Consider the following 25,966-nt stretch of genomic DNA (forward strand, 5'->3'; position numbering starts at 1 on the left):
CCTAAATATTAGTAAATTAACAAAATCATATATATTAATATGTACATTTAGCCGACGTTCTTACGGTGAAGGAAAACATCGTGATGCAACCTGCACGTATCTGAGAAGAAATTCAAAGATATGTGTGAAGTCAACCCGCACTTGGCCAGCGTGATTGAATATGTCCTAGTCACCCCTAACTTAGGGTAGGCTCCGAGCCCCTCGGTGGGGACGTATAGTGAGCTGATGATGATGATGATGATGAACAAAATATATAAGGGTTCTGTTTTTTTCTATGCGATACGGAACCCTAAAAAAGAATACTACAAAATATTACTTTATGTATACTTATCACAAAATTCAATTATGATTTACATACGATGGATGTAATTAGGTTTTTCCAAATAATAATTGCCACTTTATTGAGTTGGAGCATTGTATTACAAAATATACTTTGAAGTTTTGGTACAGAAATACAGTAATTACAGTGTTAAGAAAAAAAACATTAGCAATTTTAAATCAATGAGCAAGTTCCAACCAAGGTCACGGATCTGATTAAGACGTATTTTATTCCAACTCAAAATCATAAGCTTCTAAACAATTTTTTTTTACAATAAACTTTTTAAATAAATAAAATATTGAAACTCTTTCTTACAATAAACATGAAACACTAGCTGTCGCCCGCGACTCTGCGCGGAATTTAAAACTACTTTATCAGTAGCCTATGTGTTCTTCCAGACTGTATTCTACATTAATGCCTAATTTTTGAGAGATCTAGCCGTTTGAGAGATACCTTCTAACAAGCATCCATCCATGCAAACATTCGCATTTATAATATTAGTAAAAATATTTCGTATAAGCGTCAAAAACAAAATTAAAACTCGAAATCCAAACTGTTAATAAGAAAGTTTTAAAAATATCCAAACGAGCATTAGTTTAAAAAAAAATAATGTTTATTTCAGTATATTAAACTATAAATATTTGCTTAATTTTATATTCAAAATGTGTTAGACAAAAATTAATTTAAATAAATAAGATAAATAAATGACTATCTATATATAGAAACAGACATAATAAAAAAGCTTTTAAAGTCAATGATATGTAAAATAAAGATAACGTTCTATAATTAGGACACAAATTCATACATAAATCAAATCTTAATTCGATGAGAAGTATTGATAAGTTATTAAATGTCCGGCTGTTACTAACTTTATTCTTATGAATACAACTTCCTTCAACACCACCTGGATTGCTGGCATTCAACAAAGATGCGAACCTCGCGCAATTTGTGGAACACTCTGACTTCGGCGGTATTTCCAAACCAATACAATTTTGGGTCCTTCAAGAAGCGAGTATACCATCCTTAAAGGTCTGCAATTCATCTGCAGTTTCTCTGGTGTTGCAGATGTCCATGGATGACATTGGACAGGTCGGTGTTCTGGCTACACGTTTACACTTATATAAAAATGTATGTTTGTTCCTTCGATTGCGACCTCAAATTCCTAAAAATAGTAGGATTTTGAAGAATTAAATGGCATCTTTAACCAGTCATAGTGTGATAGGGACATTGTTATTCAGTGTATTGCGTTTTTGAAAGTAACAATTGTTTATTTTTATTCATCAGTAATTTAGTATGGACCAAGTCACTAAGGGATACACTTAGAATGAGAAATATACACTAAGGGTCTGTTTAATATTCGCGTATCATACTTATATCCAAAGTCTTAAATTTAAAAATTCGCAAAAATGTAACACAAACTTAAAAAATAAAAAAAAGCAATAGTCAAGTAACAAATGAAATCTATACAACTTCTAACAAAGTGTCGATTCAGTACAATGATGTTTAATCAAAAGCTATAAAGTAAGGGAATGATGTGATTTAATAAAAAAAAACCGCATCGCGCATCGTGGGAGACTTTTTTTTATGAGCGAAAAGTTCTTTTTTTCTCTAAAAAAAGGGGACGAGCTCCTTTGTCGTAGCTCAGGTGGTTCGTTGTACTGAATAGAACTATACTCGCGTTATATGAAATAAAATAAAGTTTTTTTTTCAAACATATATATATATAATAATTTACGCTATTTTGTTTATATGACGAAATATGTGGAATAATGGATTTAGTAGAGATAAAATATAATTCATTTAACTTATTATTTGCAATTTTCTTACGTTAGATTGTAAAATATATCCTCATAAATATTTAAAGACATAACGCGTACACATAAAAATACAGACAAATTAACTCCTCTTTGAAATCGGCTAATTATCTTCTTAATATACATAACAAAGCTTGAGAATCAACGTATAGTATTAATCTTAATATCTTATTAATATTATAAATACGAATGTTTGGATGGATGGATGTTTGTATGAAGGTATTTCCGGAACAGTTGTACAGATGAAATTTGGCACTCATGTAGATCATAGTCTAGAACACATAGGCTACTTATTATGTTGTTTTTAATTCCACGCGGACAGAGCCGCAAGCGGCAGCTAGTATGTAATAAAAGACATCTAAGGCTTACGCAATTATAAGTCACATCATGGCCAGATAACTAGAAAAACAAGACATACGCTTAAAGCAAAACGATTCGAAAAATTCAGACTATCAAAGTTTATTTCAAACTCTTTAAAAATCGAACGTCACCATTTATAACAAAGGAATAAAACGAACAAATAAATTAATATGCTTGAAGGCGTCTTCCATTATCTTAAGATTCTTTTGTATAGTTTTAAAACTGTGCACGGCGCTGTGTGGTTTGACATATTCCGAAATACGGGAAACACATTTCCATGTCTTATGGCAAAATTTTGAACCAAACTATGCCTTGATTTTAAAACGTCTAAAAGTATGTTATCTACAAACAAAAATAGTCTTAATGGTAATGCATTAGTAATTAGAATTCTTTGAATAATTAAATCACAGTAAGTGGCTCAGGCTTAAGGGATGGTATTCAAGATGTTGCATACAACACATCTGAATACATCTTAAGTAACATAATGTTACAACGTAATGTGGACTTTATGTAACTGGAATAGGGTTCATTTTTGTTAAATATAGATTTGAGTTATATTTAAGCGTATTATTGAGTTGGGGGCAGGTAAAGAAATTTGAACATTTTAAGGGATGATGGAAAAAAAACAAGGGTCGGTTCTGAGGATACAAAAGATGGTGTTGGCGTCACGCTGCGCGATGGATGGACTACGGATGCAGTTTTAGATTTCTCCGTTGATTTCAAAAATGGATACCCAGACGGTTAATTGAATATGACCACTTAGGAGATGCAAACCGAGATTATAAACCATTTTAAACATGTGGCTTTCAACTGTCGAATTGTTGCATTTATGACCTCCATGCTCTATTTGTTTTGTTACTGGCCAGCAATATATTATTAGTATATGTGGTCGTATACAAAAAAAAAGAAAAAACTTTGTCTTGGTAATCGCAGATAAGTACAGGTTGAATCGAAAAACACATTGGTACATGGCGGAAATCGAACCCTGGAACTGTAGACTACAAATCACGTGCTTTAACACATAAGCCACCGACACTTACTTATGTTATACCAACAATAAAAAAAATCTTATTAAGGCCACCTAAATTTAAAAAAAAAAAAATTTGCATTTGATGCCAAAAAAAAATTTTTTTTCAGATTTTTTGCGTTAATTTTTTTCAGATTTTTTGCGTCAATTATTCAAGCTTGTTTAACACATAATTTTTTTACTAATTTGGAGTTTTACAACTAGGAATTTTTATTTATCGTAAGGCTATAAAATTAGAAATGGTATAATTCCATGCTATCACTAGATAAGACAACATCTGCTTAAAACAATCTTTTCTAAATAAACACTACCTTAAAAAACGAAACACATTGCGATACTAAAGCCTCAATAGAGAATAAAAAAGTTTAATCTACATAGTGCAAATAGTAGTTCTTATGTCGTTGTGTTAGAGTTGCATTTTGTATAACATTAATAGATATTTTTTTAAATCTAGAAAAAACCAGGCGCCCACATCTTCCGACAGGAAGAGGAACTTATTTGATTATAAAACATTAGATCGATTTTAATGTAAAAAAAAATATCAAAGAACCAGGTGCATAATGTTTTGTTTTTCTATCCAATTCAAAAACCTCTTTTGTTTGTTTTGTTATATCCGATCTTTGGAGCACCCTTTCGTTTTTATGCTGAATGATTTTTTTTTATTTTTCGGAAAAAAATGAAATCATATTTGTGTAAGGTAGCCAATGGAAGTGTTTATAGTGGTTGTAAAATTATAAAAACAATAACAAAAAGTGTTTTTTGAAAGAGAAAGTTCTTAAGTTTTTTTATGTAAAAAAACGTATGTGCCTTAAATAAATAGTACTACGTTGTATGTTATTAAAAATTGTAAAATGGTTTATAATACTTTTTTAATTTATTTTTTAATATGATACTAACTGAACAACAAATTCAATGCAATGCTAAGGTTAAAATTACGACATACTTAAGTCAAAATATTTTAAATCATGAACAGTTCACCAAATTATCAAAATTTGTTTACTGTCTTTAGGAAAAAATACATTGTAGTAGCCAAATGTAACATAATTAATAGTCAAAATAAAAAAAAATTGTTCAATAAAAACTTTTTTTTTCATAAGTATATTCAGAGTGGACTTAGATTCAAACATTACGCTTTTTTAAATTATCAGCTGGCCGAGACGCAATTCAAAATCGCTTTGAGTCTCGAAACTTGCTCCGAACTAGAATCCGGTTCCGAACATTTGCGTGATGGATGGTCGGGCACTTGCACGCGCGTTACTACCCACCAATAAAATATTTTTTTATCATTCAACACACGTACACTTAATTACAATCATATTACATTGCTCGCTCGTACTTACACAATCAAATAATAAAACTATCAAGTGCAGTAATGAAAAATAAACTGCAATGTATATCGTTATAATCGTAGTCACGTAGATAATCTTAGTGATGAGCAATAGTTCGTGTAAATCAAAATGGCGGTCTTCCAAAATACAGGTTTCTGTGATGATGGAGCGTAGAAAATTAGATGGGAGCTAGTAACATAATATATTTTAAGAATTTACCAACGGACGCATATCAATAGCACTTAAACTCGAGTTTAATCTGCGTCCAGTAACCAATTCCCGGACAATATATGTCCAAAAATGTCTCCTCATGTTACAACAAATTGTCAAATACAAAAAGGAGTGGTGATACTTCATCTGGTACAAAGATTATTTTAAACCAAATATGATGCTTACATCTAAAGATATCTCAAACCTATGAATAAAAATTAAGTCACAAAAAATAATGAATTTTATCGTTAAATCTAATATCCTTCTTTGACAACGTGAATATTCTTTAATTTTATTGTTAAATTTTTTCAACACTTGCATCATAATATTTACATAAAACTCCACCTGATCGCATTTGAATGAAAACGAAAGAGTTAACGCAATACTTAATCGTCGTACCAATCGACATCCTGCTTCCGTACCGAGTCACCTGTACTTGTACCGAATTGAAAAAAAATCTATTCATTCGATTGTCAAACCCTTATAAGCGACCAGTGTTTAATACATCATGAATAAAACGCAGGAAAGTGCTTCTACAAGGACGAAAGAAAACGAAATTCGATTTTTTTTTATTGTCACGCGAATAAATATTTATCCTGCCAGTAATTTAACTTTATAAACTTTTTTTTTCACACTTAATAGAGACATTTCAACTCGAGATTAGGAGCTAGTTTAGACTGCCAGACATTGTAAAACATCGGACTAAAGGAGTTTACGTTATTAAATGACAAAATATTTATATGTAGATCTTAACACATAATTAACTTCAAAATTCTTAAGTGGACTTTAGAAGCAAGAGTAAGAACACTACATAAAAGCAAGTCAAAATAGTTCTTATTCATAAGTAATTTAGGGTCTAAACTTACATGGCATTCATTAAATAGAAGCAAAGTATTCCTAGTTTTCATAAACAGATGTAATGGTCATTAAAAAGAAAACAATACACAACTTTTACTTTTTTTATTAATTGCCATGAATTTTCGTTTCATACGACCTTGAAATTATTTTTGTTTCGTTTTCATTGGAACAATAATTTAAAATGATGAAAACATTTAAAAAATGACCCGGGAGCTATTGAAATTCATTTTATTATTATATAGGTAGCTAGGTCTATTATTTCTATAGTCTATTTTATTGCTTTTCAAGTTAAAACTGAAAGTTTCTTAAGCGCCGCCATTTTTATTATGTTTTATTTACGTTCGATTTTATGGTGACCCTCTTTTGTTTCGTTATTTCAAGTCGCCGAACACTTTAGAACAATTCTGTTAAATAGTTAAAAGTAAACGCGAAGTGTTTAAGTTGTTTAAAATTTAATTATTTAGTTAATTGCACCCGGGTTAGGACAATGACGTAGGCTTAAAAATTTCTCAATTGGAAGTTTCTTTTAAGATGCCGAATTAGATGAGCTTAGCATTCCTAATTCCAAATGAATAAATTTAAGATTTGAAGGTTATATCTAGGCTTCTTGCCTACTTATTTAAGCCTTAGTTAAAAAAAAACAATTAAATAAGAATTAAAAACTATAAAAAAGTTTATAATTGTCAAAAAGCTCTAACTTAAAAACGATTAAATGAGAATTTAGAATTTCATGACTAACTTTTTATAAGTTAAATTTTACTTTAAAAGATTTTAACGTCATCCATTTTAAAGTAATAGATTAAAAATAATTTTGTCGATGTGTTTGTATGTTATATAATCAGCTAAAGCAATGCATACAATGCTGGACCCCTGTGCGACGGACGGACGGACATCTGCTCTGTTCCTATAGTTTATTGTACCTCGCACGATGCATTTATAAATATGTAAATAAACAATACGTAGGATGTGTTATCAGCATACTACTTAGGGTCCGCGACATTGTTTGAGTAATTATTTATTTGTTTTATTTTAAGAAATTATGACATCTAATTTAATTTGTAATTATATTCTTTTAGGCTAGATTTAATTGAATAATTATTATTTATAGTGTTAAGACATAAGCTTATATAAACATAATTCCTTTAACTTTTTCTATCTCCAAATACTACGGTTAATGTATAATTATTAGTAAAATCTACGACGAAAGAAAAACCAACCAACAGTCTTAGTCTCTATATGTATTACTGTATGTACACCAGTTGTGTTAAATACAACGAGTTAGCAAGCTGTTGTATATTATTTATATATAACATTTGTCATAAGAAATTCTTAGTATAAAGTGTCAAAATATTTCTTTACCTAATTGATATGATTAACTTTTTGCAGCAAAGAATTAAGAAAAAAGTGTGTTGAAGCGAGATCGCTCCCCACCGGATCCGGCGTGCATACCATTAGGCACCCTCATTTACGTCTGGTCAATGACAGCCCTGTTTTAATCAATAACTTCTTTTTCGCGCGGCGTCCTTGGTTTTTTTTCCCCGGCGCGACTTTTTCTGCGCGTATTTCGTTTGTTATGTGTCAATCGGTTCGCGATTTTTTTCTAAGACGCAACGTCCCTCGAACGTTACCTCATATTCGTCGATTCCGCAAAAAGCTCCAGCAAAAAAGGCAAAAGCTCAGCCAAAAAATCGTCTACCGAACGATATCTCGTATCGCCGGTCTTGTAGCCATTTTAATTATTATTTAATACCGAGGGACGAGCACGTGGCGACTTGCGCCGTCCCTCTCGCTCGCGTGGGCTGGTCGGACTCTCGGCGCCCGTCTCGCTCGCACCGAGCCCACTTACACACATAAAAATCGTGAATAATAAAAAAATGTGTACACATTTTTTTCGCTTAACCACCGCTGCTATGTGTGCGTGCGGCCTCACGCCGTTAGAGCGGGACGGCGCTTTACGACGGAATGAAGAAGAAGGTCCCCCACTCCGATTTTTTAAGCTCCGTTGTCGATGTCGGTGTTCGTGTGATTTTTTTCATTTTATGTGTTAGTGTACCCCTCGCTCGGTGTAGTTCACTTTTTCTACTATAGATCTGAATTTCAGTCTCGTTTTTGCCGCGTCGCTCTAAAGGCGGGCTCGCGGGCGTTTTATATTGCATTATTGTTGTGGACGCGAGCGGCGTCCGGCACCTCTCAGCCTGAGCAGAGCCGGCGTCTTGAGGCACATGTCTTGCGGACTCCTGAGAGCTGCAACTGAGACGCGAGCGCGAGTGCGACAGGGACGGGGCGCCCTCACGTGTGCCTGTCATACCCACAACTATAATATATAGCACACTAAAATATTGAGCACAAAAAAAATCTGGCAATTCGGATCCTAGTACCGACGACCGGCATTCATAATTTTACCTCAGGGTCAACTGTACGGCTCCGGTGTTTTTTCCTCGCCGGCTTTTTTAAATGTTTATTTTCACGGAGCACGTGGATTTTTTGAGACATTTTTGCGGATCCTCCGCGGACTGCCTTCCGGACGTGTTGTGCCTAGTGTTACCTTATGATGTGATATATTTTTAGTGACATTTAGATAGGAACAAACTGTGATTTTTTATGGTGATAAAGTTGGCGAATTTCAAGATAAAAGGATAGTAACAGGTATGTTGATTTTTTTTTAATTAATTAAAAGCTATGACTTCTTGTTAGGGGCGCAGGAGTGACTCCTGGAGGGGATATTTTACTAAGTTCCTCCCATGTAAGATAAATGTCGTAATTGCGATACGACTGGGCGGACGTCTGTCAAAGTCGACCTTGAATTATGCCCAGTCTATAAATACGGAAATATTTTCGTGCAGTGTGCGTGATGATGCTTCGTTTAAAGATTATTTTTAATGTTTCTATACTTTTGCCCTTGCATCTTTGAACTCATCGTTTGTCAATACTAGCTGTAGGATAATTTTTAGTTACATAATATCTTCTAACATGTTTGGTGTTTATTTTTTTTTAACTAAAGATAATTTATTAAATATTAAATAATTTTATAGATTTCTTTAAAAAGAAAAAACTGGTTTGAAATAATGTAATATGTCAAAATTAAATAGAAATTTAAATATAATTAATATTAGGATTTTTTCAAATAAATAATATGCAAATGTACAAATGTATAATTAATTAACATGTTGCAAAAAAATAAATTATTCCAAAATCAAAATTCTCTTAATATTTATAGACGTCTATACGTTGTCAATAATTAAAAATTCTTAATTTAACAAGCTAAGAAAAATTTGCATTACATTTGGACAAATTAATTACTGACAAATATTAATACCGCAAAGTTTTTGAGACATTTGGCAGTATATATATTTTTTTATTTAAAATACTTCCCTTAAAGACTTAGCATATGTTTCGCATACAAAAACTAAGAACTTAACGACTTCCCTCAAACTTGTACTTACATATTATCTTAAACTTAATTCGTTAGGTCCAAGTTATCCATCGGCAAATTAAAATTTTGTAATTTTCATGCATTGAAATCTACCTTAACTCTTATTGTATAAGCAGTAAGGTCCAATTTTGAAAGAAAAAATACCTAGACAACTGCAAAATAAATTTGTTGTCTATTCTGTATGCGCAATTATTATCTTTGACAGCCATGTATACTTAGCTCCAAAAGTACAATCTTATAATAAATACTTTTTTATTTTTCTTGAAAAAAACTATAACTATAAATAGTTATATGATCATACTGAAATCGGTGTTTTACGAAGCGTCCATTTTGTTGAAACATTAACTCAATACATATTTTGTTTTGTTTTTCATTTTCTCTAAAAAAATATTCGAGATCGCAAATTTTAAAACAATGTGTCGATGTGAAAGCTTACTCAGTATGTCAGAGTGTCACTAAAGTTCATTATGATTATAATTGGAATAAATTGCTTTTATTATCAGTCGCAAAGATATTCCAAGCTTAATAAACTTACATCCATACGACTTAAACAGTATCTTAATAATGTTTTTAATCTTTACTTTACATCTCTGAGATTATATTAATTTAAAATTAATTTTATTTCCTTTTCGATCAATAATCGACCTTGATATTATGATATGGTTTAAAAATAAATCACATAATTTAATAAATGCAAAACAAATGAACATTTTCAAGTTTTCCTTCGATATTTTTTTCATTCTACTTTACATAATGTTGTGTATACTGGTATTTATAGAATTTTGTGCCTAGGCCAACAGTGGACTATAATATAATTATGCACGGGTCGTTAATATAATTTAGTTGAGGCTGTACGTGGACTCGATTAGTGGGGGCTCCGCGGCATGTGGGCTACGGGCTGGAGCATTGACACAGCCTACATCTACACTCGTCACCTGCTAGCTTCGACACTGCAAAAAAACGAACAAAAACTTATCGCTTTTTATTACACTATAAATCTAGTTATAAATTAACAAACAACTAATCAATTAAAAATTTGTCTTCACGATTGTACTTCGACAGACGTCCAAACATTTTACGACGATGAATTTATTCCAACATTTTATTTTTTAATTTGATTTTTTAAATACATAAATTAAGGTGCATATTTTTTCCAGCAGATTGAAAATCAAGGATCTCGAAAATTCCATGACAAATAAAATATTGGCGAGAAGGATAAGACAGAAAATATATATTTTTATAAGATAGTGCCAAATACCAATTAGATACGATACTGTTATATAATTTAGATAGAATTTTTAATAATAATCCATACAAGATGATGGAAGGAAGAACTATCGACTACAGGCCAGATGGCGGTGGCTTAGACTATCACAATTCGCCATTAATGGCCGAAATACCAGTAGACAATTACTCTCATATACACAGAAGTATAGAACATTTAAGATCTATAGGTGTGCCTCCACCTTTAGACCACCATAGACATCTAGCGACGAATTTAACAGACTTAAGAAGATATGAACATCCTGATGATATACCAGAGATAAAACCATCAGTACTAAGATTGTCGGAGTTTAAAAATGGCTTACAAGATATAAGGATGCACAACGACCAAGAGAATGACGTTCATCGGCAAATGACACCTCAGGATGACGGTCCTAAAGGATACAGTGCCCCATCTACACCATTGTCAGAAAATGGCGGTCAAAGCATACCAGAGGAAAAGGTTAGATATCAATATTATTTCATATATCATTGTATATTTAGACCTTTTGTACACAAAGTAACTTAAATCGTCGAAACTATTATCGTACGATAGCATGCGACTCGCGTCGAACCTCGATGCGCGTCGCCTATTAGGTCAGCATATAGATTTGCTCCGCCATTTAAAAAAAATTGGAGCAACTTTTCTCAACAATCTTGACACAGAGGTTGCAAGCGACTGTCTGGCTATAACAGAAGTCAGCGACGCACTGAGCGTGAGTCGCTTCGCCAATGAATTTGCGTATCGAAGATTTACTTTGCCTTGTGTACTAACGGCCTAAAAGTTATCTTATGAATTATTATATATCTTAATAAATATTCGTTTTATTCCGTGTATTTATCAACTAAACTCTTGTCAGTTTGATATATTTATATTTATGACTCGTATTACGTATTGATACCCATTCAAATTTGAATTTCAATTTTTTCTTCCTTGATGTCGAGAGCACTCGAATGTACAGCCAAATACAGCACTGACTTTATAAGTACTTATTAGAGTAGTATTTGCGCAACATTGACTTCCTTGTCTATTAAACTTGTATCTATGTATCTGTCCTTCAAGTAATTTTCATATCAAAGCACTTGACTTATGAATTACTAAAAACAAATTACCGTATTACCGTGATATTCCACCTCCAAAATATCTTAGTAATATAAATGCGAAAGTTTACATGGATGGATGTTTGTTTGAAGATCTCTAGAACGGTTACATCTATATTGTTGAAATTTGACATAGATGTAGAACATTATCTGGAAGAACACATAGGCGGCTAGTTATTAAATATTGTTGTTTCATTTTTCTCAAAGCAAATGTCAGAGATGGCTATATAACACGTGAACTTATACCATGAAAACCCTTTATAGGAATCGCTTAAACGTACATATTAGAACGAATAAGATATTTCTGTCTTATTAGAAATTTATAATACCTAACTAGAGTTATTGGAAATTATTTTATCATATTTTATTCATCAATAACAAACATATTGAAGAGATTATCATCAAAAACCGTCAATCAAGTTTAATATATCTAGTATTTCTACATCTAATAATTAACTAACTGTCGGCCGTGATTCCGTCCGCGTGGAATTAAAAAAAAACCTTAAAAAGTTTTCCAAAATATGTTCTAAATCTTTGCCAAATGTCATCAAGATTTATTGAGCCGTTCCGGAGATACCTTCTAACAATTATACAGACATGCATTCGTACTTTCACATTTACAATATTAGTAAGATGAAATTAGAAATACTAATTGGTAAGGGTTGTTTGCTTGGGTAAGTCAAACGAAAGTCTGTAAAGTCGGCAAACGTTACGTCTGATGAGTACGGATGTGCCTTGGCATTCAAGGTCATGCGCACGGGTCGCACAAAGGTTGAATAGGACGCCTATTGTTTGTTCAATCTCGCATTTAATATGTAGTTACCGAGAGGCGAAGTTTTTCGTTAACTCCATCTTCCGGGAGCGATATGAATCTGACTTAATTCATCGTTTCTCTCCGTTAATTCGCATTTACTTGGTGATTTTAATTATTATGTGAGATTAAATTTTATTATATGCTTACATTTAAATTATAACCATTGTTTTTTTCTTCGATTATTTATTCATAAATGCGAGTAACTTGAATGTAAATTTTGTATTCGTACGTCATAATAATCATATTTAGATATTTTAATCCTTTGTTTCTAGTTAGAAGAAATTAGTATGCAAAATGTTTAGTAATAATACCCAATTCCCGTTTAAAATTTAAATAAAATTAAAAATTATTATTGCGCATTTGCTTTTAAAAGATGATTTTGTAAATATTCGATTTGGAAACATGTCATATATTTTCTACTTATTTAAGAAATTACATATTCAAATATTTATCATCAGCCTGTATAAGACTCATTCCCGCCTAAGCGGAACACAAAGGAGTCTACTCTAAGTGACTCAGTTTATTTGAACGAATCTAATCATCACAACTCCAATGCTGTATAATATAGGTTTTCATTCATTCTCTACGTGTAAAACCACTCAGAAACATTTTAATTTCGTGTGCACGTCGATATAAAGACGCTATGTAAATTCTTCAATACGCCGTCTTAGCCCATTAATAAATATATGTCGATAAGATTGCTGCGTGACCCGGTAGACCGCCGAAATGTTACAAGGCCCCTGATAATAAGCTACATTATTATGTAAACCCAATTCACTACAAGATATTTTGTTGAGGTTGATACAGTTAAATAATTGAATTTGCTTCCTCCTATTTAAAATCGAAAATTGTAAAAAACATAAAGTATAATATAAATAAGTTTAGTAGTTTTTGAGTTAGAGTAGGCTACTTGATTGAGCTTTCTATTGGTTGTAAATTGAGTAAGTAGTTTTTGAGTTTATCTGTAATAAACACTTCCCAAATTATAATAATTTTACATTTATTTATTGCTATTTACTGCTAATTTTGGAAAAATATAAGGATTGGTTTATTTATGACTTTTTACACAAGACAAACAGACGGGCAAAGTCTTTTCTACTATATAGTGACGCAAAAGGCAAATTCATTTTATATGGAGTCCATTTTCATTAATATCTTTGTTTCGAGACACATCTTGTGATTAAAGATGATATTAATCTTGATCTTGTTATCATTCTTGTAAGATTTGGTTAAGGGATTTTGTATTCTAACAACTCTAGCTAAGGTTTAATTTTGTATAATATGTTATTTTTTTAAATCAAAGTACATCTTGAGCAACATTAAAAAAAAATGTGAACGAATATTTTTTTTTTCTGTCATCAATAAAATATTATTAATGTGACTAATTTTTTTATAGAAATATTTATATTAAAGTCTAATAATATTCATAATGTACGTTGTGATTAGGAAATTTTAGAAAAATATACGTAAATAGTATGTAGAAAATACAACTTAAACTTAACAACCCTTTCAAAGGAATTTGTGCGATCTGATAAACGTGTTTGACACCGTTAACATTTATTAAATAAAAAAAAAACATTATTTTGAATTACTAACTTAAGCGCGCGACTACGTCCGCGGGGAAAAAAACTGAATTTGTATTATAGCTAATGTGTTCTTCCCAATGTTTTACATCTATGCCAAATTTCTGCGACTCAACGTAGCCGTTCTAGAGTTACCTTCTAACAAACATCAATCTATACATTCGCATTTATATTAGTAAGATAAGTAATATAATCGAATTTCGACCAATATAATTTTAAAGTAGGTATAAATATTTTATGTCGTTTATATAAAGATATTTGTCGGTTATATAGCCTGATATAGAATTTGCTTATTTACATTACGTATTTGCTATACCGGTGACAAGTCCTTATCACGTATTCAAGGAATGGCCGATCAAGGCCAGACGATTCTGTTACAATTTTATTCAATACAATATTAATGTGTACGATGATTTAATACCTAACCTGGTTTGTTTTAAAGTTAAATAAGCTTTAATATGTACTTCTATACTTATATAATAAAAAAAATGTATGTCATGATTTAAACTCAAAAACTACCTTTATACTAACTTAACTAACTTTCAATTACAAAAATCGGAACACCACGGAGGTAGCGCGTTAATACATCAAAAATACAGACCATTTGATAACATTATTTTTTAAAACGGCTAAAAACTAATAACTAAGTAACACAGACTATATTTATTAACACAAAGTCGCAGGCAGAAAATATTGATTAATAAAGACAAGAAAACTTAATTTTCGTCATCATCATCAGGTCACTATACGTCCCCACCGAGGGGCTCGGAGACTAAGTTAAGGGTGATTAGGCCATAGTCAACCAGGCTGGCCCAGTGCCGGTTGGTTGACTTCACACATAACATTGAATTTCTTCTCAGATATGTGCAGGTTGTATCACGATGTAATCCGTTCACCCTAAGAACGTCGTATAAATGTACATATGTAAATCGAAAAACACATTGGTACATGGCGGGATTCGAACCTGCAGGACCAGGACCTGCAGATTGCAAGTCAAGTGCTTGACCCCCTGAGCCACCGACGCTCTTACGATCTCCGATACTCTCACCGACGCTCTTAATTTCTTCTCGAACTTAATTTTAAAATTGTATAAAAACTAATAAAAAAAACATTGAGCAATCCAGAAGATTCTGACAAAAACTTTAGTATGTCATTTCATCGATTATGCAACTTTGTTTGCGGGTTTCGGGAACAGTGTTATTGTGTGACCTATAATACGATTTTTTGCCAGCTTCGTAATCTGAATTTCAATCCGCGAACAACCTCCAAAATTTATTAGCACACTAAAATCTTCCCTGTTTACGATGTAACATATATATTTAAATTATCGATTTCACTCAGTATTCAACACTTGAGCGACATTGATAAATTTGTTACTCAAAATTAAGTACATAAATCGGAAAAACTGCACTGCACAGACTCTTTAAACATGTTTCATTTCTTACATTGTCTTCGAGAAAACCTATGTATTAAGATAACTGTCTTGGTAGTATAATACTAACTGTCGTCCGCGATTCCGTCCGGGCGGAATTAAAAAAAAACTTAATAAGTAGCCTATGCGTTCTTCCCGACTATGTTCTACAACTATGCCAAATTTCACTGAGATCCATACAGCCCTTCCGGAGATACCTTCAAACAAACATGCACGTAAAGATTCAAATTTATAATATTAGTAAGAAGTAATATTACTCTAATGACTGTATTAGTTTATTGAATATACGTACATACATACGAATACTATTACTTCTACTTACTAAATAATACTAATTTGCTTTAAAGTCCCCACTAAACACTCCCAGGAAACAAACGAATCGAACATCTCACTCATTACATACAAACAAACCCATATACATCCCTTCCCTGATGTCAGTCGGGAATAAATCTTTACATCTATCATATATATAAATGAAAGTCGTGTTAGTTACACTATTTATAACTCAAGAACGGCTTTACCGATATTACTGAAAATTGGTGAGGAGGTAGCTTAGAGCCAGGAGACGGACATAGGATACAATTTTTTTTTCGAATTTATGCCTTAAAGAGCTGCTTTATATTTAACTTATCTATATATTAAGTTTTTTTATTTGTCCATGCGGACGGAGTCGCGGGCGACAGCTAGTAATGAGTAAAAATAACTCAGTTTAATTCCAAACCATAGTTAAGAATCAAGGTACAACTCTAGAATCAATATTATTTCAGCATTTGTCTATTTCCAAAGCCTTGAATAAATATTTTATTTGTTTTAAGTAGACACTGTCTTGTTAATCTGTATTCATTGTATATCGTGAGTGTTGCCAGTATACGAATTCATTAATTCCTTGATTAATTGATTTTGACATATATACATATGTACAATGCAAATTTAATGAATTAAAATAAATTTACTTTTATCTAAACTAGAACTGAGATGAATTAACATTACATTGAATTTTATATAATTTAAAATATATACGCATTTTTACATATAACTTTATGTATCTTTTTCTTGTATATTTATAAAGTAAATTTCATGTATTCATAACTAAAGGAGTAAACGAAAACTAAATAATTTATAAAATATTTTGTATACAATCTTATATCTTTAAATGAGCAATTCTTGTATATATATAATTGGAATCTTGGAATCGGCTCCAACTATTTTCATAAAATTTAGTATATAGGGCATTTCGGGGGCGATAAATCGATCTAGCTAGGAACCATTTTTAGAAAATGTCATTTTGTTCGTGTTTTATCGATAATCAACTTAAACATAAACTTAACTTTTTCTATCGGTAAGATCGAAAAATATTATTCATATTTCATCATTTTATTAGTAATTCGTACTTAAATATAATTTCCAAAAAACACAATAAAAAAATACCGAGTAAAGCTCATCCAGGTACTAAGTCTAAAAGAAATTCCTTAGTTGAATAAAGGAATGAAAAGCTCCTTAAAATACTTTTCTGGATAAAAAATACTTAAGATATAAATTATATAATACCCTAAAATAATACCACAAACAATACAAAATTGAAATATTGTTTTAATGTCGTAATTTTTTCTTTTAATAAAATTAAAGTTTCGATTTTTTTTACATTATCTATGGTCCGAGTCTAATCTACAATAGTAAAAAACGCAATCTCGATTCCCGCGCAAACGCCCGCGCTCGACATCGCTCGAGAAACCGAATTCAAGGCCGCATTCTTTCAAACCATCCATTGTCAATGTCAACGGATAACGAATAGGGTTGCCAGGATTTAAAAATCACCCAATTTTATCCTTGCTAATGGAAATAATATAATTAATTTTAATCTTAGTTCTTACTGAGTTAAATGCGAAAGATTTGATGTTGATAACTTCACTAAAATCTTACGAATATTATAAGGATGGATGTTTATTTGATGGTATACCGGGAATGGCTGCATGGATACTAAAATTTCTCATAGTCGTAGAATATAGTCTGGAAGAACACATAGACTACTTATTAAGTATTTTTAAAATTCCGCGAGGATGGAGTCGCGGGCGACAGCTAGTTAAATATAAATTTAACTATTATTGTACGTTTCTATTTCTTATTCATAGTAATTATAGAATTTTTTAACCTTGCATATGACGGATTGTTGTCTTTGGCCAGACTCACGTTTTTACTTGATTTGCTTTGTTGAATGATTTTAAAGAAATCAGTTCAGTCTCTTGCTTAGTGTAAATTAACAATAATTTAAAATTAAGTTTTTATTTAAAACAAAACCTCAATAATATACCATAAACATTAAGATATAATAATAAATGTCTATGTATATCTGTCAAATTTCATACAAATATTATTTTCTAATTGAGTCTTATTTAAAAATTAACAGCAAAATAGTAAATATTGTCAAATGTGAGTTTTTCTGTAAACTGTTACGTAATATAAGCCATTTCATTTAAATAACACCACAATAACTTGACCTACGACTGCTTACAAACTCATACAAATGTAGTTTTTTTTAAATTGGCTGATTCACGCTCGGAACTCGATGTCCAACATACAAAGAACCTGTTTTTCAAATCAATTACCACGTGTGAAGGTTTAATATAAACTGGTAATACATCCCACTATACTTAGACCTCTCGGTCAATAAATTATCTTTTACGTTAGCGTTCAATATAAAAAAGTTCTATATTTGACCGCACTTCAAACGGTCAATGTCAACACACAGCGTGTACCAAATTTGTCATTTGAATATTTTTTGCATTGATTTAGCATCAATTAGATTGATTTTAATCAAAGACACATCCTTTATCTTAAGGTCGTTGACATTTTAGCTAATGAAATTAGCTTTCATCCCTCAATAACTTCTATAATATATAACGTATTGTCATTCAGTTTTTAATATATTATTCTACACTGGCTGTCGCCAGCGACTCCGTCCGCGCGGTATTAAAAAAATAGTAGCTGATTCTCAGATTTACTGAATATGCATATAAAATTCTCGGTGCGATTCTCGCGCAATTTCTTGCCTCGCACAGCCGCTTTGTGGAACGGTCTGTCCTCGGCGGTATTTCCAAACCAATACGACTTAGGGTCCTTCAAGAAGCGAGCATACCTACCTACTACCATTTCCTTAAAGGCCGGCAACGGATCTGCAGTTCCTCTGTCCATGGTTAATCACCTCGGTGTTCCAGCCGATCGTTTGCCCCTTCTCTCAACAAAAATCTTAAAAATCAGTCAACTTGTTTCGCAGGAATATGGTAACTAACTAACAAAAGAATTTTGTTTACTGTAAAATATATTTTCAGGAATAATAAATTTGTTTAGAGTCCTACCTTAACCCTTATGTTCATTTTGTATAGTATACCGATCATTATAAAATAATTTTTAACTTAGTTTTATTAAACACATGACATTTATAGAAGTTTTTTTTTTGCTTTTCTTCAAAAAAAATATATAATATCAAAATACACACACGTAGATAGAGTTTTATTCAACAGAATAATTCTATGGCCAGTAAAAACTGCGAAGATTTAAAAAAAAATATTTCAAAAGTCATCACTGGCACTTCTAGTGTTGAGCAGAATTAAAAGTAAAATGTTTATAGCTTCAATAGACGCAGACTAAACCAGACAATATCTACAAACACATGCAATTAAATATGGTTTTTAATAATAGCTAAAGAAAACAAGTCATTATACATCGACTAATAATAATCTGTAGGAGACTCGGCACATCTTGATCCGTTCCGTTTCTTGGAACGTACCACCAAATTATTTATCGCGTGTAATATAAAACATAATTGAATATATACCCTACCACTTTGTATTAAAGTTCTTTATGCCTTGACAAAATGTCGACGAACAAATTTACACAGTAATTTTGATTGACACCAACCATTACGAGTGAGTTAGGTATTGCGTCATCAAGTAACTACGGACATGTTTTTTTTGTTTTTTGGAAGGCTACAATTTTATTTTTGTATATAGTAATTTGTTTGCAAACGATTCTAGACTTTATTTATATGAAGTGTAAGTTTGTGATTATTTCTTCTGGATCTTACATTCGTTTGTAATTTAATTTGCCTACGGCTAATAGTAACCTTTGAGTACGAGTAAGTCCAGATTTCTTTGTTTCTATGTTACTTTGAAACATCTTCATTATAGAAATATTTCAGTTTTATCAAAACTGGAGACAAGCCAGGGTGTAATTTTAACGATAAATAAAAAAAAAACTTTTGATGGTTTTTCCATCTTAAAAAAGTAATTTAGTGTAAGTAAAAAGTCTCTTAAACCATCTTCTATCTACTACAACCCTACAATTAGGTTTGTGTCTTGTCTTAGCCCTCTTAGCCCAGTAGCTAGCATTGACTATAACATAGTCCGCCCTAACTTATCTTAGGGGTACCTCTCAATGGGGATAGTAATAATGAAACTACAAGAATATCAAGTAATTGTTACTCTAACCTAATGAGATCAATTAGAAATCAAATCTTAGTAGTGTCATCATCATCAGCTCACTATACGTCCCCATTAAGAGGCTCGGAGCATACGATAAGTTAAGGGTGATTAGGCCATAGTCAACCACGATGGCCAAGTGCGGGTTGACTTCACACATATCTTTGAATTTCTTCTCAGATGTGTGCAGGTTGCATCACGATGTTTTCCTTCACCGTAAGAACGTCGGATAAATGTACATATGTAAATCGGAAATCGAAAAACACATTGGTACATGGCGGGATTCGAACCCAGGACCTGCAGATTGCAAGTCAAGTGCTTGACCACTGAGCAACCGACGCTTAGTAGTCTATGTTGTGACAATTTGAACAAATGTTCGTTGTACTATGTTTTAACGATCCAAAACAATGGTACACCTTAAGATTACCAAGAACCTGTATAGTAACAAAATTACGCTAATGCAGCTTCATCACGCGATCTCTCTATCTCTCCTACTTCGATATAACGACCGAGCCTGAGGCGTTCACATCAGAAAATTTTCGGACAACTATTACTTTTATACTAAGGAACAATACATTAAAAACTAGACTAATTACCTTAGTTACTAGACTAAGAACCTTACTTTTACCTTTTTAAAAATACCATTGAACAGAGTTTTTATTTTTATGTTAGAAACTGTGTTTACTCCTAATAATGGATAAGATTTTCTACAAATCAAAACTAAGGGACACCCTTAGTGAGCTACGTTAACTGAGCGAAACAAACAAACTCAGCTTAAATAGCGGTTGCCAGTAACTTTATGAGCGCGGTATTAAAAAAAATAGTGTAAGCTACCTTCCTGTAAATGCGGACAGACAGACGGACAGACAATAATTTATCGTTAATAGCAAATACATCATGTTTACGAAATATGACTTATATTATACATACAGACAATCCGTTTATATTGTATATATGTAGAATAATTATTATATTACAAAGTAACAAATGCATTAAGTATGCAACTTAAAATGACCTTCAGTCAAATTACAACATCCATTTTAAAAATAGGAAGTTGAACATAGACAATTATTTTTTTCTTATCTATGATGTCATTACAATACGTCAGTTTGAAAAATTCGACAACAAAATTTAAAATAAAATAAAATTTTGTTAAATAAAATGATAATCAAATTTATCATACAGATAAAATATAATCTCACGTACACTTTAATTTATATAATTTATTTTATACAAATTTCTTTATAAGGCTGGGTACATACTCGGCAATGCATCGCGCGATAGTCACTTTTCTATCACAATGCATGCAAACAATTTTTACTCGCATAATAATGTGTGTACGCAGAGTTAATTTCGTAAAGTAATCCTTAACTAATAATTTTAAATACCTATCATTTTAAACATGTTTAAAAGATGCATCTCACGTATGTTTAAGGATGTCTTCGACTATTATCGAAAAGCGCCATCTATTACGTAATTTGTGAAACTCTATTTTTATAATACTTTATACATAGCTTTTATGTCAGTTAAAGATTTGTAGATAATAAAATGACGAGTTCTCGTAACAATCCTTTTATTATATTATTAGTATACAATCATCTATGTATATACATTTTGTATTTACCTTTATTAGGAAAAAGTACTTTAAAATTGCTTATAAATCCTTAAAAGTAAAATAAATGTGTAGTTTAAAATTTAATGATACTTTCATATGTATAAGTACTGCCAGATACGAAGATTTTTTGACGACGTAATTGACGAATAACGATTCGTAATGTCCTTAAGCCGAAAGGAGAAAGACATTCGAAGGTAAACTTCATTTAAATAATTCATAAAATAAATTCAAAATAAAATTACAGACCTACATGACTTTTTACTATAGAAATACACACATTATATATTATAAAATTAAACAAAAATAACCATTTTCTTTAAATTCCTTTATGAAAAGTACAAATTGATGTCACAAACTGTCCGTTTTTCGCTACAGTCGACATTTCTTAGTTCATAACATATTAATTATCAACCGAATTACGCAAGAAAAGCTTTTTGGATGCGAATAAACGTGGGCACACCCGTAACTATGGTAACCATGTTTTATAGGAAATGTAAACAAGCTGAAAACACTTTTATTGAAACGTTATTTAAGTTTAAATTAGTTTAACACGAGTATTAAATAAATTAATAATAAAACATATATTAAATGATTAAAATTTAATATTAAATGGAACAAATGTCGTTGCTACCGTTGATGTCTTTAATATGGCTCGATACAACTACAGAAATGAAACGTCAAATCTTTACATTATTGTCGATATTTTTTAACAAGTAATTGTAATCTAGCTTTTTTTATATCACAAACACAATAACACAAGCTTGATACACATTTTACTTGAAATATAATTAAAAAAACATGTTTAAACTACTCCCATAACATATATGTTAACCTTTGAAATACTGATTTATTTTAGCAGTTCAAACATTGATTATTATTTGTGCGTTTCCATTTTACAACACAATTTCCACAACATTAGTAAACAAAACTATTTAAAAATATATATAAACACTGTCCACGTATTATCGGATCACGTGGCGATCCTACACTGGAGCGCGGCAGCGACGCAGACGCAGTGACGTGACTAGCGCATTTAGCATGACCTTGTGTAGATCCAATGCCAGCAGATTAGGCAGTACGCGTATTGTGACCATGCTGCATCTTTACCGCTCAGTCATTAAACACAAATATTATAATTGCGATGTTTGGATGTATGGCTGTCTCACTGAAATTTGACACAAATGTAGAACATAGACTACTATTTTTTTTTAAATCTACGCGGACAGAGTTGCTAGTAATAAATAAAACATAATGTCGTTAAGTGTGCCCTAACTAGTCCATTTTTTAACAAACTTTAGAATTAGAAGATGCCTATTTTAATAATAATCAACCTGTAGCTACAAAAATATTTATTGTTCTCTCATAAGTAAACGTGACGAAAAAAATTCCAATTTTTGCATCGAGAGAATGACATCGATACGGTATTAAGCTTTGTAAATTCTGTATTTGATTTAATTTACGTAACCCTTGACTCTCAAACCACATAAAGGGTGTTCTTAAAGCAACAATCATACGACCCTCGCAAATTATTATTTATAGTTAGTGGGCACCCTCCGTAGAGTAATTAATTTGGGCACGAAAGTGGCAAGTGCAGGATATTAGTAGAAATCACTAGTCATCGCTCAAATGACCATAACCTTAATGTTACTAGATTTAAATTTTCTTATCGCTAATTATAACGAAAATTAATCAAAATGTTTAAAGTTCTTATTTATAATGATGGTCGTTGTATTTCAATGTTAAATTTAAAGATAGTGTAGTCTTAGACAAAATTATAAATCTTCTTCTTCTTCCAATGCCTCTCCATTACAGGAGGTTGGCCGTCAGCTCAGCGAACCCTTTCCTGTCCTGTGCCAAGCGAAAAAGTTGTTCAACGCTGGCAATATTGGTCCATTCCCGGATGTTTCTTAGCCACGACTTTCTCCTCCTGCCAAAATTATAAATACTATTTTCAAATGTCCGCATTCACACAAACTTTACTATGATACGTAAAGTTAAAGTTTTTTTATAATTTATAGATATACTAGCTGTCGCCAACGACTTCGTCTGCAGGAATTCAAAAAAATATTAGTAGCCTATGTGTTCCGGCAGAATAAATTCTATATATATGTCAAATTTCAGTGAGATCTGTTAAGCCGTTCTGCAGTTCAAAGATCCATCCATCCATCCATAAATTCGCATTTATAATATTACTAAGATTAGTAAGATGTTTAGTTCTACCAAAACTATTATACAAATGATAATTTCACTATCATGAGGTGAATTTGTCATTTTCTTCGGTCACTAAGGATTAAATATGAACCCTCGAATGTCCCTTAATTTGCATAGATAAAGCAAACCGCTTTCCTTAGTCTAAGGAGGTCCTTATCTAGGAGTTACGGAAAATTTATTGTCTACGATTATCTATTCCTTAGGAATACTAAAGTAAATACTAAGCTGAATTATACTTAAAATTTTTGCGATTTTTTATTTTATGTTTTATATTATTATAACTTAATTGATTACAAAAATGCATCCGAAAAATGTGATTTATTTTATAGAAAAGATAAATATTTATTTATATATTGAAATATTTTAAATCAAAGAAACAAATCCCACGATTAGAAATAATATAATCTAGAAATTATGATTCTTAAATCAAACTTTATTTCATCGCTTAATACGAATTAATAAAATGAGTAAATTAATTATAACATGCATCAAACTTCATGTATAAGAAATATGTTTTTAAAACCCTCAATTAACTGTTCTTTGAATTTTGATTTTTAGTTATGATCTTTTAAAATCTTACTAATATTATAAATGCGAATGTTTAGATGGATGGATGTTAGTTTGAAGGTATCTACAGCACAGCTGAACGGATCTCGATGAAATTTGGCATACATATAGAACATAGTCTTGAAGATCACATAGGGTACTAATCATTAGTCGTTAATAAATAAACATATTTGTAGCGTGTTTTAACTGTAAAAAAACATGTTATTTAACTTGTTTACTTTACAATTTAAGACACAAGACCCGTGGGAAGCCCTGCATATCATCCTGTGCAATCTGTTTAGCACAGTTTAGTCTCCCATATAATTGTTCATCCGTCTCACGGGAGGTCCAACTGACCATATGACCCACTAACATCTTACCAAATCGGTACACCTGCACTGAAGCCGTATCCAGTAAACTTTAATACGGAAACAATATGAACATTCGCATAATTTCGTACAATTGGGTTATATTGAGCGTGTGTGCCTAAGGCGAAGTATTAGTCCTTTTCTTACTACCCTTTTGTTCTATGAAAAGTATAGGATAGTGATGAGTTTTCAACAGGGCAGGACATATAAGAAAGAAACGTTCTCTTTATGTTCTTCTATTTATTTAACTTTCCTAGTTTGTTACCTTATATTTTTAAAAGGTTTTTGTTTAAAACTATTTGACATATGCTAACAGTATTTTCACGTTTTTATTTTTTGAAAATATTGGCAGATTTTTTTTGTAAATTTAATAATATTTCTTTTACCATTCCAAATAAGCTCTAAGCTTGTGCTAGGATATGGTTTACTACAATAGTCGAATGGCTTCGAACCCCCGACCTCGTAATCGGAAATCCGTACCCTTAACCATTAGGCTATTGACACTTTTAAATTTTATCTTTACGGAGATTTATGATTTTTTTGTATTAAAAGTATCGATGTAAAGTTTTTCATTTGAATTTAATTTAAAAAAATATATATATATCAGTGTGATTTATTTAAATATTGATCAGAATGCATTAAAAATATAAAATAGAAGTCAACGACATCTGTTTCAATTCCAATTAGTTTTATTTTAAGCGACAAACAAGTTTTATCAATCTAATTATTCCCACATATTTTAATGTGCAATAGTTAAGATAAGATTTAGAAGAAAAAACTAGATCGTATCAGTGCATCAAATTTTAAATACACAAATTATATACTTCTTTTGCATTCTGCAATAAAACTCGACAGATAAATATATTTAAAATGTACATAAATAAAACGTGTAGGTGTGTTTGGAATTTATACTCGGCCTTCTGATATATTGTTGAATTTGCAAAAATGTTACAAGAAATAGTATCGTATAGATATATATATATAATTAAAAATATATATAAAAAAAAAACAAAATTGCAGTCGAGTTTGAGCACTAAAGAATATCGCTCGTCTTATGTTAAATACATATAAGTTATATTCAAATGTCTGATTATTGAAGTGATACATTTTAAATGGTCATTTCGTATGTTTTACTGGTCATTTAGATAATATTATTGTATTATAAAGAAAACTTAATCAGCAAATTTTAAATCAAATCCCGTTAATATA

The 25,966-nt window shown here is 31.3% G+C and overlaps 1 protein-coding gene across 5 annotated transcripts in view; it reads left to right on the forward strand.

Annotated features, from left to right (window-relative positions):
- The window catches only part of LOC106123159 (zinc finger protein rotund), a 126,998-nt gene that overhangs the window by 84,917 nt on the left and 16,115 nt on the right, over positions 1–25,966 (forward strand). The window contains exons 1-2 of one of the 5 annotated variants that reach the window (XM_013319358.1): positions 7,975–8,562; positions 10,507–11,075. The exons of 3 other annotated variants lie outside the window; for them this stretch is intronic. In XM_013319358.1, coding sequence (XP_013174812.1) covers positions 10,668–11,075 — 408 coding nt within the window. In that variant the 5' untranslated portion in view covers positions 7,975–8,562; positions 10,507–10,667. Of the gene's footprint in view, positions 1–7,974; positions 8,563–10,506; positions 11,076–25,966 lie in introns of those variants that run through there. One more of the 5 variants, XM_013319359.1, reaches the window with a different exon arrangement.

Source organism: Papilio xuthus, unplaced genomic scaffold (genome assembly GCF_000836235.2).
Source record: "Papilio xuthus unplaced genomic scaffold, Pxut_1.1 DF826159.1, whole genome shotgun sequence".
In the NCBI taxonomy this organism is placed as follows: domain Eukaryota; kingdom Metazoa; phylum Arthropoda; class Insecta; order Lepidoptera; family Papilionidae; genus Papilio; species Papilio xuthus.